The 17,920-nt window shown below is 37.7% G+C and overlaps 3 protein-coding genes across 6 annotated transcripts; 2 read left to right on the top strand and 1 right to left on the bottom strand.

The window, feature by feature from the left end:
• Positions 1-646: 646 nt before the first annotated feature.
• On the bottom strand, positions 647-8,768 carry daw1 (dynein assembly factor with WD repeats 1). 3 transcript variants are annotated; one of them, XM_005803356.3, is made up of 13 exons: positions 8,687-8,768; positions 8,374-8,446; positions 8,126-8,270; positions 7,419-7,477; positions 6,692-6,814; positions 6,492-6,591; positions 5,510-5,617; positions 4,963-5,069; positions 4,736-4,838; positions 4,158-4,272; positions 3,969-4,045; positions 2,114-2,276; positions 647-1,923 (listed from the first exon to the last, which is right to left on the bottom strand). In XM_005803356.3, exons 1-13 carry the CDS (start codon positions 8,724-8,726, stop codon positions 1,889-1,891), a joined length of 1,248 nt encoding a protein of 415 aa, XP_005803413.1. In that variant the 5' UTR covers positions 8,727-8,768; the 3' UTR covers positions 647-1,888. The 3 variants fall into 3 exon arrangements, with proteins under 3 accessions (XP_005803413.1, XP_023206757.1, XP_023206758.1); XM_023350989.1 differs by having other exon boundaries at positions 5,510-5,593; XM_023350990.1 differs by lacking the exons at positions 3,969-4,045; positions 4,158-4,272.
• A 997-nt stretch (positions 8,769-9,765) lies between these two features.
• Positions 9,766-14,233, top strand: LOC102225279 (thiamine transporter 1-like). 2 transcript variants are annotated; one of them, XM_014470371.2, is made up of 8 exons: positions 9,766-10,055; positions 10,160-10,339; positions 10,770-10,935; positions 11,109-11,418; positions 12,120-12,271; positions 12,900-13,092; positions 13,682-13,823; positions 14,027-14,233. In XM_014470371.2, the coding sequence occupies exons 1-8, from the start codon at positions 9,906-9,908 to the stop codon at positions 14,183-14,185; spliced, it is 1,452 nt and encodes a 483-aa protein (XP_014325857.1). In that variant the 5' UTR covers positions 9,766-9,905; the 3' UTR covers positions 14,186-14,233. The 2 variants fall into 2 exon arrangements, with proteins under 2 accessions (XP_014325857.1, XP_023207039.1); XM_023351271.1 differs by having other exon boundaries at positions 9,963-10,055; positions 10,218-10,339.
• Positions 14,234-14,320: 87 nt separating this feature from the next.
• Positions 14,321-17,833, top strand: LOC102225018 (thiamine transporter 1-like). Its single transcript, XM_023351270.1, has 7 exons — positions 14,321-14,623; positions 14,910-15,145; positions 15,245-15,764; positions 16,541-16,619; positions 16,745-16,937; positions 17,019-17,160; positions 17,231-17,833. Exons 1-7 carry the CDS (start codon positions 14,477-14,479, stop codon positions 17,378-17,380), a joined length of 1,467 nt encoding a protein of 488 aa, XP_023207038.1. The 5' UTR covers positions 14,321-14,476; the 3' UTR covers positions 17,381-17,833.
• The last annotated feature ends 87 nt before the right edge of the window (positions 17,834-17,920 follow it).

Below are 17,920 nucleotides of genomic sequence, written 5' to 3'. Positions count from 1 at the left end.
TAGCTTGACACTCAAATGCTCCAGACCAGCAAGCTCACAAAACTTCTGAAAGTTCCTAACAGTCGGGTAGGAAAGTAAAATCCCTCTGTAGTTTTGCTTAGTTTTAGTTCAACAAAGAATATATGACCTGTGTTGTTCATCTAAGTTTGATTTTCTAAATTTACCAAACACAAATTAAGGATCAGCTGACATTTGCTTCTCCTGATAATCTTCACATCTCACTTTTTTTTTTCCAAGTCAAGATTCAGGTCCTGAAAGTCAAGTTTCAAATATCTAATGACAATAAGTAACATTCTCATATCAAAAGTATGTCATCTTGTTTTCCTATAAGATCACATCATTGTAGGATGTATTTAAATAATGATCCATTTAATTTAACTCATAACCATTTTATACTTTATCTTGTTCAGAAGATTTAATTCAATATGTTAAAGAACAGCTTTTTCCATATTTCGAATTTCTGTCATTAGCGCTGCACAATATATTGCAAATTTAGCATTACGGCAGAGTTTCTGTGGGCGACATGCATAGCGCAAAGAGCTATGTGGACTACAATAAATGGTTGTTAATTATTAAAATACCATGCAATAAAAGGTTTTGAAGACACAGTAAGGAAAAGAGATTGTTAAAAAGTATTTTTGTTTTAATGTCAGCAGATGTTGTACACAAGTAACCTATTTGATAAAACATTTTTCAAATAAGTTACTATTTTCCGGTAGCTTGGTGAACTACTAATTATCTGGGGTCTATGCTTGTTATGAACTCAAAGTAGTAAGACATTAACATCTTTTAAATGCTTAATTATCACAAATGTTACTGATGTCACAGAATTCACAAATATGATTGCATGGCATGTTTTGTTACCTAAACTAATTTATTGAAAATTAGTTTAGGTATCGTTAGAAGTAAGTATAAGTTATAGTTATAGACTGGTGCACAGGAAAACGTGTACTACATTTATGTTCTTGGAAAAGTACTAGGGACAATTTGACAGTTTTATGTCCATTTTCTGAGAGAATCACATTAAGAAGTCTTATTTTCCAAGGTGTTGGAGGTAAGCTTATTTGTTTACAAATTGCCCCAAGTCACTGAATATAGACTATTGCAGTCCTATAACTAACATGCAGATTGTTGTGAGCCATGCATAGTTATTCATAGTCTGAGAATCTGTGAACGTCCCTGGTTAATAAATCAAATGCACCTTTCAACAGGACAATATGTACATCATTTGTAACAGTCGTGCTCTGTGGTTTACTGTAGCCTTGAATAAAGATAGATAAACATAGATAGCTGATAACTCCTTTTACCAGCATGTACTGGCAAGAAACATCACAGAGAACCTAAAGGTATGCTGTGTATAACCACTACATTTCCACAGATTATACAACATTAATAATTTATTAAAAAGATCTCTAGTCAATAGCTTACCTTCAGCCCTACTGCTTCAGTAAAAGATTGCCTCAAAAAATCTTTACCTTATTGGTACAGAAAACTTTTGTATTTAGAAAACTGCAATTGACCGTGTCTTAGTCTTTTTTTCACAAATCCCTTTTAGCTTTATCACTGTTTCATGCATGACATGATGGAATCTGTCAAGTATAAGTCAGTGCAATTTGAACTTTATAAACACCTGTTGAAACTCAGATTATTTACATGTTAAACTCTTAAAATTGAGGGTGTGTTTTCATTTAATTTTAATTTTAATAGATGAAAAGCTTGTTTAATACTCTGAGACCAAATTTCAATAGTGGCCTTTAAATACTATTTTGGAAACACCTAATTCTACTGAGCTGCGTGTAAATGAAACAATCATTTAAGCCTTTGATTTACAAAAAAGAAAAGGATTTAAAAACATCTTTCTTCACTTTCTGTGGGGGCGAGGGAAGGGTCAGTACCAGATCCGACATGTGTTATCCTTGCTGCCTGCAGGGAAGCACAAACATAAACAGGTGGTCACACAGAAGGACACAGCTGGATGCTTTTCATCTAACATTTGCAATTAAGCAAATGTGACAGCTACCATGGAGGATTTCATTCACCCCCTCAAGGATTTTTAAAGTGCATGTTTGTCACACTAACATGCGACAGTGAGACGTTGCGTCTCTTCAGATACCTGTAATGATGGTGTCCCCCTCGTAGTTGAAGGCACAGGAGAAGATCTCGTCTGTGTGGCCCTCCAGGATTTGAAGGCAGACTCCGGACTGAACATCCCACAGACGGGCTGTCTTGTCTGAGCTGGCCGTCAGGACCCTGCTGCCCTGGGGGCTGAAACAAATCTGCAAGGAGAGGCTGGCATCACTCAGAAGTTTGTGTTTTCAACGTGAGCATTGATGAAGTCATCTATGGTAATACTTAGCAAAAGAAATCTCATAAAAATGGAACTGTGAAATAGCCCAGGGTTTATCATTTCCTAAATTGTTTTATTTTCTAACTGAGAGGTAGAGGAATAGAGAATTAAATTAATTGTGCACTAGTAGGCTATTACCATAAAGTAAGCCTTTATTAAGAACCCCAAACTGATCCCAAAGGACAGAGAGAGACTGAAGACTGAACAATGAGAAGCTGGATGATCTGCTGATGTTCAGACCTTTGTGGCTTAAACTAAGCTTCATCATTTATGGTTGACAAGGTTGCTGCATGCTTTTTGCTTCATGTATCAGAAAAACAAAACATATGAAGGGATGAATCTTAAAAGGAAGGTTACAATTTACAGAGAATTGTTTGCTTTTTTTTTTTTTGCTCTATGTAGCTTTCGGATTCTCTTCTTTATACAAGTGTTGTAGTCATAGTCTTGATATGTGTCTAGGTTTAATACTGCAGATCTAAAACTCTTTCCATGAGGTATTTTTAGATGCTCCCATTAAAGGCAGACTAAAGTTACATTTCCTTCCCTTTAGCTTTGGAGCAAGTTAAGGAGACTGTGAAAACCGAATTTCATAAAAGAGGAAATTTTCCCATTAGGGGGTAATTTAGACTTTACTGAAAAGCAGGAATGAAGCTAATGGGGTGACCAAGATAGGAAGGATTCCCCTGATAAGCAGCTTCATAATAAACACAGAAGATGTCACATTCACTGCAATTCAAACAGAAGCTCTCATTTTAGTGACTGGCATCAGTTCCATTTCATTACAAAGCTATCATTTCCTTCTTAAATAAAATATAGTGAAGGTTAGCAAGGTGAATTGGGACATTGAGACTGGAATATGTTGAAATGAGCAGAAAATGCATGAAGGGTGAGATGCTGAAACAGAGTGAAACATGGTTAACATGCATGAAGGGGAGGGGGAGAAGCCTCCTCTTAGAAACAGATTAGTGTCATAATCCTCTGGAATCGTCCTCCGTGCTGCCTATTTTTTACTGCCTGTCGGTGTTGCAGTAAACACATCCAGAGGACTCCTCTGAGTAAGATCCAGAGGAAAATAAGCTCATGAATAACAAATGTCGAAAATCACTTGCCTTTAAGAACAGGGTAAATGCAGGGCCAGACAAATTACAAATTATGCAAAAGCATGCATCAGCTTGACTTCACAAATCCGTGTAACACCAGGTTAACAGTCTCTTTTTTTATGCCAGGATTTATGTGTCAAGGCACGCTGTAATGATTTTGCTTTAAGTGGAACGACTGACGGCACAAGGTCAGACTGACAATCAGACCTCCTGAAGCCTGTACTACTGTCTCTCCATTTCAGCATCACAATTTATCTTATTTTAGCAAGGTTACCAGAGTTCCTTCCACTTCCAAATTATGTAACGCTGTGAGGAGGTTTACTTAACTTTTGCTGGTTGACATATTTGTCATCTGATTGCTTGACCTGAATTCTAAAATCTGTACCTTACCCACACATTGCAGCATAAGCATACAATTATCCTAATTCTTTAATATTTTGAAAATTGTCTGCAGAACAAAATCAAGTAACCCGATATTGGCACAGAGTGAAAACAAATTGGTCAACCAACCCCCAACATACCTTGGAGATTTCCTTGTCGTGGCCCTTCAGTGTCACCAGACACTGATGTGTAGCTGCATTAAATATTTTTGCTGTACCTGACAAACACAGAAACAGCTTATGTTTGTTTATGTAAGACCTCAAATAGTTTATTTGCGAGGAATCAAATAAACGTATAAGATAGTTTTTAATGCAACGGTATGGCCTCACCATCAGCAGAGGCTGTAGCAATAAGCTGACCGCTTAAATCAAAACACACATCTAACACCTCCTCTCTATGTCCGACTAGGGTGGCCACACATTTCCCACTGACCGCATCCCACAGCTACAAAAAAAAAGTACACATCACTTTGATTCACATCAAGACATTTCTCTTAAAAATAACCCAAATAAAAGAGGCTAATTCAAAACATAGAGAAAGCATAGGCATACAAACAATAAAGAAAAATTGTTATTGCAGGCCGCTGTTAGCCGTTTACTCCAGCTTTAGTTTAGCTTTCAAGTTAAATAATGAGAGGATTGGATGATTTGTAGGAGGGATTCAGTTGGGCATTAATAATTAATTGGATCTGAATAATTTCTCCATGAAATGGTTCAGAACTTAAAGACAGAAAGGACATTTGATAGAGGTTATCTATACAAGTAGGGACATTCCTCACTTAAATATCAACAGGCTCTAAAAACAGCAAAACAAGATTTTCAGTAAATGTCAACATGTACAGTTTTTTTATTCCAGATTTAAAAAGTGCTAAAACAGTCAAAGAATCAAATGTCACACCAATTCCTACCTTGCAGGTTTTGTCAGTGGAACCAGATGCTATGAGAGAACAATCCCAGTTAAACTGAACATTACTTATTTCTCCCATGTGACCTATCAAAGTGTGAACCCGTCTAAGACAAAAAAAAAAGAAAAAAGACAAGAAATGTAATTTATAAATGCAGAATGTGTATGTACAAACTAAGTGATGACTCATTACAACTGGATGCATTCACAGCAACAATAAAAACATCTGACCTTTTGGAAGAAACATCCCATATAGCAACTGTGTAATCAAAGGAGCCAGTGACAAGATGATTGCCAACAGTGTTAAAGCACAAAGAGAGGACCTCTACGGTGTGGCCCTGGAAGAAAGAAGAGAAAGAACATCACTCCCCGCTGACTCATATCTGCTCTCTATTATATTCTCGCTCTTTCTCTTCATCTCACAGAAAGAGTTTGGCTCAGGAATTGATTTTCCTCATCATTAAAGATTTACTTCACGTCATTTAGCTCTACATGATGTGAGGGATTAAAAAATCTGAAAGAGTTCCTCCTAACTTCGAGCCTGCAAATCTCTGAATCAACACCATTAATTGCCCAAAAGAATTGTTTTGGTGGTGGATTTTTTGTTAAATTCACAGCTTTAGATAATTCACAGCCATGCTGTGAAGTACATATGCTGCCACCAAACACAAAAGAACGCTATAGGAAGTTTTAGTAACAATTACATTTACAATATGTGCATCACTCAAAATACAGGAGAAATGCAAGATAAGCAAGCAGTACAGAACAGATAACTCACTGTCAGTGTGGCCACCTCCTCCCCACTTTCCACATCCCACAGCTTTGCGGTGGCATCCATGCTGCCTGTGGCCACCAGTGTACTCTGAGGGTTGAATGCCAGACACACCTACACAACAGATTCTTCCTTTTACACTTTGATATTTCACTTTCTGCAACAAACTAGAGACATGACCTGGATGTATTTAATATATTCAAATTTGATGTGAAGCTATGATACATACAGATTTATTTCTTTGAATCCTCAGTTTACCTTGGCCCTACTCAAATGGCAGTCAATAAAGTGCATGAATTCTTAACATACAAAACTGTTTATTACATGTGATGCAACAACTACGTGTGCATGGTTGTATTTTGTCTTTCATTCCATATTTCTCCATTAGTGTTGCCCAACTGGTGATAAATATACAGTGCTCACACCACACCACATATAGTACAAACAACATTTTCACTCTTGAACATGTTATGACCACAAATTATGTGCATTTTGCTGGGATTTTATGTGAAAACATTTTTTAAACCATTCATCCATTTTCTTCCCCGTCATTATATTACATAAAAACCCAACAAAATATGTTGAAGATTGTGGTTGAAATCTATCAAAATCTGAAAATAAAGTGTATAAATACTTTTGAAGACACTTATAAGGGACTTGTAAAATTAGTACTTGAGAAAGTTGAATGAGAGTTGAAATTACAGTGTGTTGGAAGAAAAAAGAGTATTTTAACAGAAATTTGAGGTAAAACTTTATCTTATTTGATGAGCTTGGATGATCTTCTTCCTGGCCAATGTCATGGACATAACCACAAATGGGTAATTGTCTTTGCTCTTTTTTGGGGCCAAGTTTGATTTTTTTTCTCCAGGTTTTCTGTCAGAGGTCAGCATTACTTAGCCAAATCAAATCATATTATTGATCCTGTTTTATCCTTTTTAAGGATAAAAAAACATACAGTAACTGACAGATTCAAGTTTAAAATACCTACTATTTCAGCCCTGTGTCCACAAAAAGTATGAAAACATTTGCCTGTCTCCGCACACCACAGTTTGCAGGTCTTATCGAAAGAGCCTGTGGCAATCTTGTCTCTATGTTTAATGAGGAGGAAAGACAGCAAGAAATGTAAGTTTTGTTTTGAACGTTCAACGAAGCAGCAAAATTCTATTACGTGATCAAACAGCTCGTTACCCGTAGGGATTGTTGAATGCGATTGCATATACAACGTTTCTGTGACCCTCAAGTGTGTGCATCTCTGTGGCAGAGGCGGTGTCCCAAACTCTACATGTTCTGTCATAACTTCCAGTTATGAACCTACAGAATTTGAGAGAAAAGAGTAACAACAACACAATAAGTAACAGCATGGGGCTATAATAGAGGGCAGAGGTTAGAGTTCTTGGGACCACTGAATTATAAGATCATACTGCTGGCATAGTTTTTGTTGTTATTATAACAACAAAAACATTTAAAACTGACAGTTTTAGATAAGTGAAACTAAAATATATAGAAACAAAAATATGAGAAAAAAAAAACTGAAAATAGTTTTTTGGAACAATGTGCTTTGTTCTGAAATATGCTATAAGGTTTTCCAGTCAGATATTTTTCAACAATTCTAGTTTTTTTTTTTTTTTTAGAAAACTAGCTACAGCCATTGCATCTACCAGGTACTTTTTTCTTCTTTTCATTCTTAGCTTGAGAGTTCAGCTCTTTCAAAAGATTTCCACGGGGATTTAGTTTTCATATTGCTGGTGGCCAATAATCAGTCTACCTTTCCCCCTCCAAAGATTTCTTTTGCTCTTTGTGAAGTAATTGAGATTCAAACGAGGAATACTATTTTGTTAATAAGATTTGTAGGCTTGTCATCATTATTTATTTGCTAAATGTGGCAATGACAGCTAACTGCGTTAAGACTTCTCACCTTGATCCAGACTTATTAAAGGCAATATTGGTCAGAGGCAGTATGTGTGCCTTCAGCTCCTGCAAAATGAATAGAAATGATAGATGAAATATTAAAAGAAAACGTTCTAAGGCAATATTGACTTAATTCATAATAAAAGTTACCAATTCAACTCCATGTGTAAAATTATTCCATCTATGAAATGAGCAAGTATCTTTCACCTGGCCTATGAGTGATGGATTAATGTGTTCTTTTCTCATTAAAAAGTTGGGAAACTCACCCAAGCAGCTGATAAAAAACACTAATTAGCAACCTTAATGAACTTACACATCATCAAACACTGTTTACTCACCAGGGCTTAAGAACCGAAACCACTAGTGCTCTCTAGTGACAATTTGGAGGTATGGCTGCTACTATAACAGCTGAACCTCATGCATTTCCCACAAATTCAGGGTTGCGTCACCATAGTAAAAAATATTTAGAGAATAGAAAGGCACCGAAGTAAGCAAAATTATCTAATTAGTAGTCACATAAAATAATACTTAGAATGACTTTGTGAAGTCAATAGATCACATTCAGAAACTTTTCCCCATTTAAAAATAAAAATATAGATTCAAACACTTCCTTGAAAAAAAACCTGGGTAATGATGCGTTTGGAAAATGAAAAATTCCATTTTAATTTATTTCATTTGAATTGCACGTCAAATAAATAAGTATCATAAACTGACCTTGCAGAAACAGAACCTGTGGTGGTCCTGCTGACCCTGTTTCTGTTGGAGTCGGAGAACCAACTCTTTGACCTGTTCGGCCCGGGACTCTGTGATCAGAGGCTCTGATTGTCTGATTTCTGACACCAGCTCATCTGTATTTGTTCTGTGAAGAGCGAATGCAAAGCATGAAAAATCAGTAAGTTACTAAAAAACTTTTTTTTTTTAAAGTCCATCCATCCTAGTGTTGAAGGACCAAACTCACTCACTCAGGGGTCAAATCCAGAAGATCGATGGATTTGGTCCTCAAATAGCCTCCTCGCTCATATTCCAGGATTATACCTGTCGAAAGAAGTAAATAAACTGCTGGTAGTGTCACATTAAAGAACCTGCGAGTTTTTCGTTTTGAGTTTATCTAACACAATTATCTCTATCTAATTTTGCCAGCTCCATTTAACGGGGCGAATGCTAGTTTAAAGCAATTACCGTGGATGTTGGAAACAATTCTACACAGTGCCGCCATGTTCTTTATAAGAATGTCTAAACCCACATTAAATAGAAAAAAAATTATAATTAAGTTACCGGGTGGATAATATCTGAGAAGAAACCGCTTGAGTCTCATTTTCTGCTGCAGACCACAACAAACAGTCGCTATGGCGACGACAGCGCGTGCCCCGCTTCACACATGCGCAAAACGGGTTAATTGGGTGGATTCAAATGGGAGTAGATTAAAAACAAAGAAGAGAAACACGTTCAGAGAAAATAGTTCTTATTATTGTTGATGCATATAAACGCATAGAACTTTTCATCTTTTTGTAGTTGCCTCTCCAAAATTATTTTCTACTTTCTTAATTAATGATTATTAAACTGTACTACACTACTTTAGAACTATATAAATATTTCTGGTGTTATGAGTGAGCTTCATGTGTTTCATGCATCTGCCTTAGAAAAGGATCTGCACTAATTGTAACCACAGACAGCCTGATCCCAGTGCTTGAAAGTATCAATGCAAGGTGAAAAATAAAACTTTTTTATATTATGACCACAAACATAACTGTGCTTTACTGAGATTTTGTGTAATGAATTATTATTAATAATTACATAAATGAACGTTTCTCTCAGTTTACTGTAATGTAATATAACATAATCTTGGTTCTGAATTGTTCCTGTATATATACTGCAAATTGAGATCACTAGTGCAATAATACAACAAGATTTGAAAGTGTAGTTCACATACCCCCCCCCCCCCCCCCCAATCTGACTGAACTTGTGCTACTTTGCAAAGAACAATGGGACAAATATAATTCTCAATGTGTGCAAAGTTTCTTAGTCGTACCCTAAAATAGTTTGTAGCAGAAATGTAAATGGTTTTTATTTCTAACAAATCTTGTACAATCATGTATCATTTTCCATGTATGCACTACTGCATGATGATTTGTCACATAAAATTCCATCTAAAATATTTTGCCATTCATCTGGTAATTTGCAACACACTTTAGATGTAATGAGCATGAATACATTTAGAAGGCAGTTTACCCTTCAGTAAAGTTTTCTACTTATTACATTCAACTTGCCAAGTCTTATAATCCACAAACAGGTCAAAGTCTGCATACAAACCAGTACTGATTAGAGTGTGTTGCTCATAAAGATTGTGTGTTTGTAATCCAGCTTCTTGTGACTACTGATAGCTTTAACAGAAATCCACCTAAGAGATACTGAGAAGCCAATCTGAACTGATACCTCATCTTGGAAACATATTATTTCAAAGTCAAGCAGCACAAAATTCTGTTGAGGCCATACTATGGGGTACTGGGCAAAATTGAAGTCTTCTGGATGGGCTTACCCCACCATAGTGCTGTCAATCTATGGCTTTCTTGCTAATTGCCGAGTAGCAGAGCCCTTCCTTACACCTTACCTAATTGGACCAAACAAGAACATTTCTGAAGAGGTGGTACGTATTTCACACACGTTTTAGCAGATATATATATATTTTTTTATTTACTCAGCAATTTTGTTTGACTCAGCATTTCTGATCTTGCTGCTTTTTACTCATAGGTGACCAACTATCTGTTTCCTGTTTGGACATACTCATACCTGGCCTTTCTTTTTCCAGTTTTCCTCCTGACTGACTTTCTGAAGTACAAACCTGTCATTGTAGTACAGGGACTCTTTCTTGTCAGCAACTATCTCTTGCTATCATTTGCCCCTGGTCTGCCTGCAATGACCTTCCTTCAGGTCAGTAAGATACCAGTCCTGTAAAAGCTGTAATGCAGAGTTAAAACACGAACGTTTCTTCATTGCTTCCTTGTCTCTGTCAAAGAAAAGCATTTCCGTAGTACAATGCTGTCACTACCATGTTTCATGGTGGGTAAATAGAAATGCATGACCAGAACAAATATGGATGTCCTACTCATCTCATAAATTAAAATTCTCTAAAGTCATGTATCATTATCTTTCCACCAGTCTATCACATAAATGTTTGCTGTTGTAATGTGAAAGCGATAAAAAGTTCAAGGGATGTAAATACTTTTGTAACGCTGTGTTTTGTCCTCTAACTATAGTAAACATTAACAGGAACACCATCTAGAAGTTTAACACATTTGCTAGTGAACAATGCCTCATAATGAGAAACAGCTTCTGGAAGACTGCTTTGTCTCATTTACAGGTCAACTTTGGAATAGTGACTTCAACAGAGGTTGCCTACTTCTCTTATATTTACAGCGTGATTCCGCTAAAAAGCTATCAAAAAGCTACAAGTTACCTGCGTAGCGCCATGCTGACGGGATATACATTTGGTGCCAGCCTTGGCCAAATGCTTGTCTCCATTGGAGGTAATGATTTTAAAAGATGCTGATGTTGATTTTTCATTAATACTCTAAAGGAACTAGCAGTATGACATATTTTTTTCTATATGCACAACAAAAACAAACAAACAAAGAAGAGTTGGTGTAAACTGTGATCCCAACATTGTGCAAACTCTGATTATTATCTATTTCATTCACAGGAGTGGATTACTTCTACTTAAATGCTATAACTCTGGGGATTGTTTGCGCAGCTTTTCTAGTCTCTTTCTGGTTGCCCATGCCCAAAAGGACCATGTTCTTCAAAGCGGAAGAGGCTGTGGGCTCCCTGTCACAGAAGAAAGGGTCACTCAAAAACAATGGACAGAGAGATTCAGGGGCAGACAAGGATGGAGAATCCTTGGATGATGAAAAGACGGAGCATGCTGGCGGTGCTGGCTGGTGCAGCAGGGAAAGTGTGATCACTGCAGGTCCCTTACTTTGGAAAAGCTTTAAGGAATCATATTCTTCTAGGTGTGTTTCTCATACAGTGCCTTGCAAAAGTGTATGTACCCCTTGTAAGTTTTTATATTGCCACAAACCTCAATGTATTTCATTTGGATTTATGTAATAGATCAACATGACATAGTAGTATAAAATTATAAATTGTTTAAATTATTTTTTATAATGGAGTGCATATGCCTCTATCGGTCAATTCTTTGTAGAATCATCTTTTGCTTCAATAACAGCTTCAAGTCTTTTTGGGCAACATTTCTACCAGCTTTGAAAACCAGAAACAGACATTTCTGAGTCTTTCTAGCTCAAGTCACACAGATTGGATGAAAAGTGTCTGTAAAAATAAGTTTTCAAGATTTGCCAAAATTTTTCAACCGAATTTATGTTCAGATTTTCACTAAGGAGGAATATCGTCCACTGTTACTATATCTGTAGATTTATGCTCAATCTTCAGTTGAACAGCAAACTTCATCCCCAGTTAATTCTTTTTCTGGGAAAATGTAAAAAAATCAGGTATTCGTTTCCCATTTCTTCCAGTTCACAGTTATATACACATTTGTGTTGGTCTGTCACATGAAATTTTAAATAAAATATGTTGACGTTTGAGGTAACTTTACTCAACATTAAAAAGTTAAAGAGACATGAATGCTTTTGCAAAGCACTGTGTATTTTATTGATTCCCCTGATCATAATATGTTGTCTCATGTTTCACCATGCAGGCATTTAGTGTACTGGTCCTTGTGGTGGGCATTGGCCACGGCCGGCTACATGCAAATCTTTAACTACATCCAGCTTAAGTGGGACCATATAGAACCATCTGCCACGTCATCTGTCTATAACGGAGCTGTAGAAGCTGTATCTTCTGTTGTTGGTGAGTCTGAACATTTTTAAAATTGTTAAATATCACTGTAACAAATCATTATAAGGTAAATAAGAGAAATACCTTCTAGACTTTAGATTTCTAGAAAAAAAAAATCCTTATACAGCACAAGTTTTTCCACTTTGCAAATTTATGGATGGAAGGGGGGAACAAAGCATCACATCCAGCAAGTAACATTTAACAACATTGCTTAAAGCTGCCACAACTGATAACACCGAGACATGTGAAAATTGCAATCAACAAAAAAGACAAGCGCACTGGGGCTGGTTTTATGTGGTGACTGATTAAATGGAAAATGCGTATTGATTTTGAAAGAGAACAGCAGCACCGGGTTCCTTTTGGCTCACGCTCAGCCTGGCTCAGCGTGAGGGGAAGTGGAGTAATTGCTTCAATTAAAGAGAGAGACAAAAGTTAATGGATTCTCTGATTATTGCTGGTGGTAGATTCTAAGTGCATCCTGCAAGAGGTTTATCAAACCGGGCTAAGGAGACCAGCTTAAGGATGCACACGATTTGTTACTGTCAACGTTTGAGGAAGAGATGATGGCCTCGGGGTAAATTAATGAATCTAAATGGGTAGGACGTACATGGAACAACCAGTTATCTGCTTCATATTTCAGGTGCTGCTGCAGCGTTCTCTGTGAGCTTCATCAGAGTGACCTGGGCCACGTGGGGAGAGCTGACCCTGGGGCTCTTCTCGGCTGTATGCTCAGGTGCTGTGTATCTGATGGCATTCACAAGCAGTATCTGGGCGTGCTACGCTGCATATGTCTTATTCAAATCCTGCTACATGTTTCTCATTACCATCACAATGTAAGCTCAACATATAGTTCCTCTTTTTTCACTCAACGTTCATTTATGGTGACTTTTAAATTAAATTATCTACAAATATGAGTCAGCAAAAAACCCTTAAAGTTTAAACAGAAAACTTTGGCTTGATTCATAAATCTTACTTCTTTAGTGTTGTTTGATATTTTCTTCAGATATTTATTTGTTATGCTGAAGTTAGAACCAAAACGATTTTCAAAAAATTTGAAATAAAATACAGTGACGATACAGAAAATCCTATGGATAAATACAACAAGCTAATGAAAAGTGTCAGGTGTCCTCAAAGGGAATCAGTGTTTATCAGTTTACGGGACATAGAGTCACAAAGTAAATATTATCAATTATCTAAAGTTGTTTGTGCACTGTTTTTAAAGTTCACCATATTGGCACATAATAAACTTGGCTAATACTGATATGGGAGTCGCTGAACTCAAGTCTACAAGCAGTGCACTGATACTCTTTTTCATGAAGATGGAATCTAATTTATTCAAGTAATTTCAAGTAACTCTGATCTTGAATATCTACAATAGTCTAATATTAAAGAAGGGTTCCTCTCCTGATTGTGTTTCTGTAGATTTCAGATAGCATCCAACCTCTCCATGGAGTGTTATGCTTTGACGTTTGGGATCAACACGTTCATAGCCCTCTTACTGCAGACTATTGTCACAGTCGTTGTTGTGGATGAAACCGCACTGGGACTGGACATCGTCACCCAGGTATACTGTTTTCACTCATGGTTTTATTGATTTCTTTTTTAAATGGCAGCAGGTTGAGACTTGACTCTAACTGAAAACACAAGGATAAGTTTGTGACTAAGGAGGGACATCTTGTGGTAATGACTGGCCATTACAAGAGAATTTGCTTAATACTGTTTGAAAAGTTTAATGTTTCTGCCACTGACAAATGTTTCTTTCTGCAGTTTATCATATATGGCAGCTACTATGCTGCCATCTCAGTTCTCTTTCTGATCCGAGGGACCTACACCGCCTGTGTACGTCGGCGATTTGTGGATCAGACAGAAATGAAAGGAAAAGGAAAAGAATCAGGTGGAGAGGTGATCTCCACTGAACGTTTCTGATCATAATCAATAAAACTATTGTGCCTGAAAAAAATCCTGACTGGCTTTGTGTGTTTTTTTTTCCCAACATTTGTGTTGTTAATACCACTATCTCAAGCTGTAAAAGAGATATTTTCTGATAAGAATTAAGAGCAGAAAACGTGATTTACAATCACCGGCACCTTGCTGCTCTTTGACCTGGTTGTTGATTGGCAAAACCATCACTAACTTTAGATGACTAAACCTGACAGACACGCAAGACCAAAGTAGCTGCAGCCACTAAGGACACATACCAAAGCCAAGCAGGCAAACATGGAGAGTGTGAAAAGATTGAGCTCAGACTGGAGATATCCCACCACTTTGCTGTGTGTCTATGGATTCTTTAGCACAGTGAAGCCACTGGAACCCTTCCTCATACCGTTCCTGACAGGACCAGACAAGAATCTGACCACTGAACAGGTACAAAACCGTTTTCCAGCTGATGCATTAAGTAGCTTCCAATTTCTTAAATAAGCATATGAAAAGACACATCCTGTGGTCATGGAAAAAGATGAATCTGTTTAATAAGAGCCAAATTATTGGCATCAAACAAACAAAACACCTAAGGAGATTACAGAAATGAATAAAAATGGGTTGAAAACTGTCTAATGCATTATTAAAAACTCTGAGGATAGTAGGAAACCAAGAAGTGTGGTTGGAAAATAGAACTTAGAACTGTTTTTGTATGTCTATCTCTGCATTTCAGGTCAACAATCAGATTTTTCCTGTGTGGACATACTCCTACCTGTCCGTGCTGGTGCCGGTCTTCCTGCTCACGGATTGGCTGCGTTACAAACCTGTGGTGGTCTTCCAGTGTGTAATGCTCTTTATCACCACGGCTCTGCTGAGGTGGACAGAGAGCGTGCCAGCCATGCAGGCCATGCAGTTCTGCTACGGGGTGGTCACAGCCAGCGATGTGGCCTATTTCTCCTATATCTACAGGTCATGTCATGCAACTAAAAGTACAATCAGAGTCATACGTTTGGACTGTGTGGAGTTAGAGTGGATCTGACAGTTATCCCAAATTTTTGTTTATTACAGTGTTGTAGATCTAAAAAGATACCGTAAGGCCACGTCTTACAGCCGCAGCGTCCAGCTCCTCGGATACACCGTGGGCTCGGTGCTGGGTCAGCTGCTCGTCAGCTTCAACCTCATGTCCTACAACAACATCCTCGTGTTCACTTTGGTACTCACAGCCATCGCACTCGTTGCCTCCTGCCTGCTGCCCATGCCACAGAGAAGCATGTTCTTCCACAGAAAACATTCTGGACAGAGAGCGTCAGAGGAAGGCGCAAAGAGGCACAGAGGTGGATCTGAGGATGAAGAACACGACTCACAAACATCAAATACATCCCTGGGAGACAAAGGAGATAAGAAGGGGCAGGGGGTTAAGGAGGATGAGGATTCGGAGGAGATAAAAGGGGCAGCATCCTGCAGCCAGGTCGTTCTGCAGCTATGGAGAGATTTCCGCCAGTGTTATTCCTCCAGACAGCTGTTGTACTGGTCAGTGTGGTGGGCGATGGCCACATGTGGCTATAACCAGACTGTCAACTATGTACAGGTCAGTGTCAAAGTCAACAAAAATGTCAATAGTCAATCAAAAGCTTGCATTATGAGAGCTCCTGTTTAATACTCTAACAACAACAAAAACGTAAAAGTAGAAAGCATGAAAATAGATTGATATGTTGCACAAAGGTTCAGTGTCCCAGTAATAAAGATATTATGGTGAAAAATTTGCATATGGTCAGCACATTAAAAGGAAAAACCTTATAAAGATGTTGCTGAAGGCTGGTAAGAGAATGCAGTTAACCACATGGAAACCAGACTTGATGAGGAATTAGCAATTTCTCCAAAAGCTACTTTAAAAAACAGATTAGATTTTGCTAACAGACAGAGATAAATACTTTAAATTTTGGAGATATATCCTAAGGATGATGAAACTTAAGTTGAAGTATTTGGCTGAAAGGGGGGAAGCCTGCAAGCCCCAGAACACCATCATAACTTTGAAGGAGATGGTGGCAGCATGGGGGTGTTTTGATGCAGGAGGGATTGGTGCACTTAAAAAATAGATTGAATCATGGGGAAAGAGCATGATGTGAAAATACTGAAGCAGCATCTCAAGATATTTGCCAGGAAGTTAAAGTGTGGTAACAAATGGGTCTCCCAAATGGACAAAGATGAATATTCCTGCAAACTATTGCAAGAAACATACAGGATACCAAAAACATTTGACTTAAATCCTGCCGTTAAAAAGGCAATTCTGAGTGCACTGCTGTAGCAGTAAATGTGACAATTACTTCAGGATTTTCTTGTAATCTGTGTGTGTATGTGATCCAGGTGCTGTGGGAGCATGTGCAGCCCTCTCAGAACTTCAGCATTTACAATGGAGGTGTGGAGGCAGCATCAAACTTGTTAAGTAAGCAGAAAACAGAAAGAAATTAAACTGTTGGAAAAAAAGGAGATTGGGAGATAAAGACATACCATCTTATTATCAAATGACCATATTTGTAGTCAGGTAAACGCTGACCTGGTGTTTTCTAGGTGCAGCAACTGCCTATGGCATAGGCTTCACAGAGGTGAGGTGGGAGCAGTGGGGGGAGCTGGCCCTGGGTGGCTTCTCAGGACTGGGAGCTGCTGCATTATTTCTCATGACTTTCACTGGAAACATCTGGGTCTGCTACACCACCTACACCATCTTCAAGTGCCTGTACATGCTGCTGATAACTATAGCCATGTAAGACTTATCATTTTGTTCAAGACTATTTTGTACTGTATAAATCTTGCATCAGTAAACAGAAAAATGTATTCCTGCAAGGTATCAAATTGCAGCCGACCTGTCGATGGAAAGGTACGCTCTGGTGTTTGGGGCCAACAACTTTGGAGCTCTGCTTCTGCAGACAATCATCACTTCTGTTGTGGTTGACAGTGGAGCGCTAGGCCTTCCTATCATTCCTCAGGTAAGCAATCTGATCACGAGATACAAACACTAAGATTTTGGTTTTACTGATGCTGTGTTTTCTTTTGCAGTTCATCATTTATGCCAGCTACTTCTCAGCCATCTCTGTGGTTTTTTTGCTTCGGGGAATATTTAGTGTCTGTAAAGCACAGAGAATAAAAAAGGAACAATCATCTTTAAATGGAAAGCAATCTGAAATCTGTGAGGAACATAAGTTCTGATATTGTAAATTGAGACTTGATTTTTTTTTTATCCTGTGTCCCCATATCATGGAATAAAACACCCTTTTTCCTTTTACTAAAAAATCATACAATTTTACGTGCAATGTAGGAGTAGCTTACATTCCATAAAAACATTAACATAAAGTAAATTTTAGTAATTCAATATAAAAAGGGACATTTAGGCTTACAGGCCATGAAAATGCTAAATTTCAGAGACAGAACAAAAAAGCACTGAACTGTTGCTCATTGACCCAAAGTTTACGTTTTAGAGAAAAGCAAAAAAATTTAATTTGTCTAAAAGTCAAGGTCTTAGGATCTGGATGAAGAATGAAGTTGCAAACAATCCAGATGAGAAGAGGTCCAGTGGAAAGTCTCCACAGTAATTAAAGGGGGAGACACTTTCAGCAGAACTTAGCACCTGCCCACACTCCCAAGAGCAAGAGTTTCCCTTTTTGAATTGTATTACTGAGATAAAGGTACTTTCCAACTATATTCTAGTTTATTGAGAAGCACCTGTACATTTATAAATGAAAGCTTCAG

The sequence above is a fragment of the Xiphophorus maculatus genome, chromosome 18 (genome assembly GCF_002775205.1).
Source record: "Xiphophorus maculatus strain JP 163 A chromosome 18, X_maculatus-5.0-male, whole genome shotgun sequence".
NCBI lineage: Eukaryota > Metazoa > Chordata > Actinopteri > Cyprinodontiformes > Poeciliidae > Xiphophorus > Xiphophorus maculatus.
The sequence above is the reverse complement of the archived record's forward strand: the minus strand, read 5'-3'. Positions and strand labels throughout refer to the sequence as shown.

Bases quoted from the DNA above. Each gene is read 5' to 3' on its own strand.
- daw1 (XM_005803356.3), bottom strand. From the start codon at position 8,726: ATGAGACTCAAGCGGTTTCTTCTCAGATATTATCCACCCG. The intron at 6,815-7,418 runs GTGAGAAGTCTT...CAAATTCTGTAG, and splicing joins TTTAATAAGTCTGGATCAAG to GTTCATAACTGGAAGTTATG. The intron at 4,046-4,157 runs GTGAGGCCATAC...TGTGTTTGTCAG, and splicing joins TGCTACAGCCTCTGCTGATG to GTACAGCAAAAATATTTAAT.
- LOC102225279 (XM_014470371.2), top strand. From the start codon at position 9,906: ATGGGGTACTGGGCAAAATTGAAGTCTTCTGGATGGGCTTACCCCACC. The intron at 10,340-10,769 runs GTCAGTAAGATA...TCTCATTTACAG, and splicing joins CTGCAATGACCTTCCTTCAG to GTCAACTTTGGAATAGTGAC. The intron at 12,272-12,899 runs GTGAGTCTGAAC...TTCATATTTCAG, and splicing joins AGCTGTATCTTCTGTTGTTG to GTGCTGCTGCAGCGTTCTCT.
- LOC102225018 (XM_023351270.1), top strand. From the start codon at position 14,477: ATGGAGAGTGTGAAAAGATTGAGCTCAGACTGGAGATATCCCACCACT. The intron at 15,765-16,540 runs GTCAGTGTCAAA...TATGTGATCCAG, and splicing joins AGACTGTCAACTATGTACAG to GTGCTGTGGGAGCATGTGCA. The intron at 16,938-17,018 runs GTAAGACTTATC...TATTCCTGCAAG, and splicing joins CTGCTGATAACTATAGCCAT to GTATCAAATTGCAGCCGACC.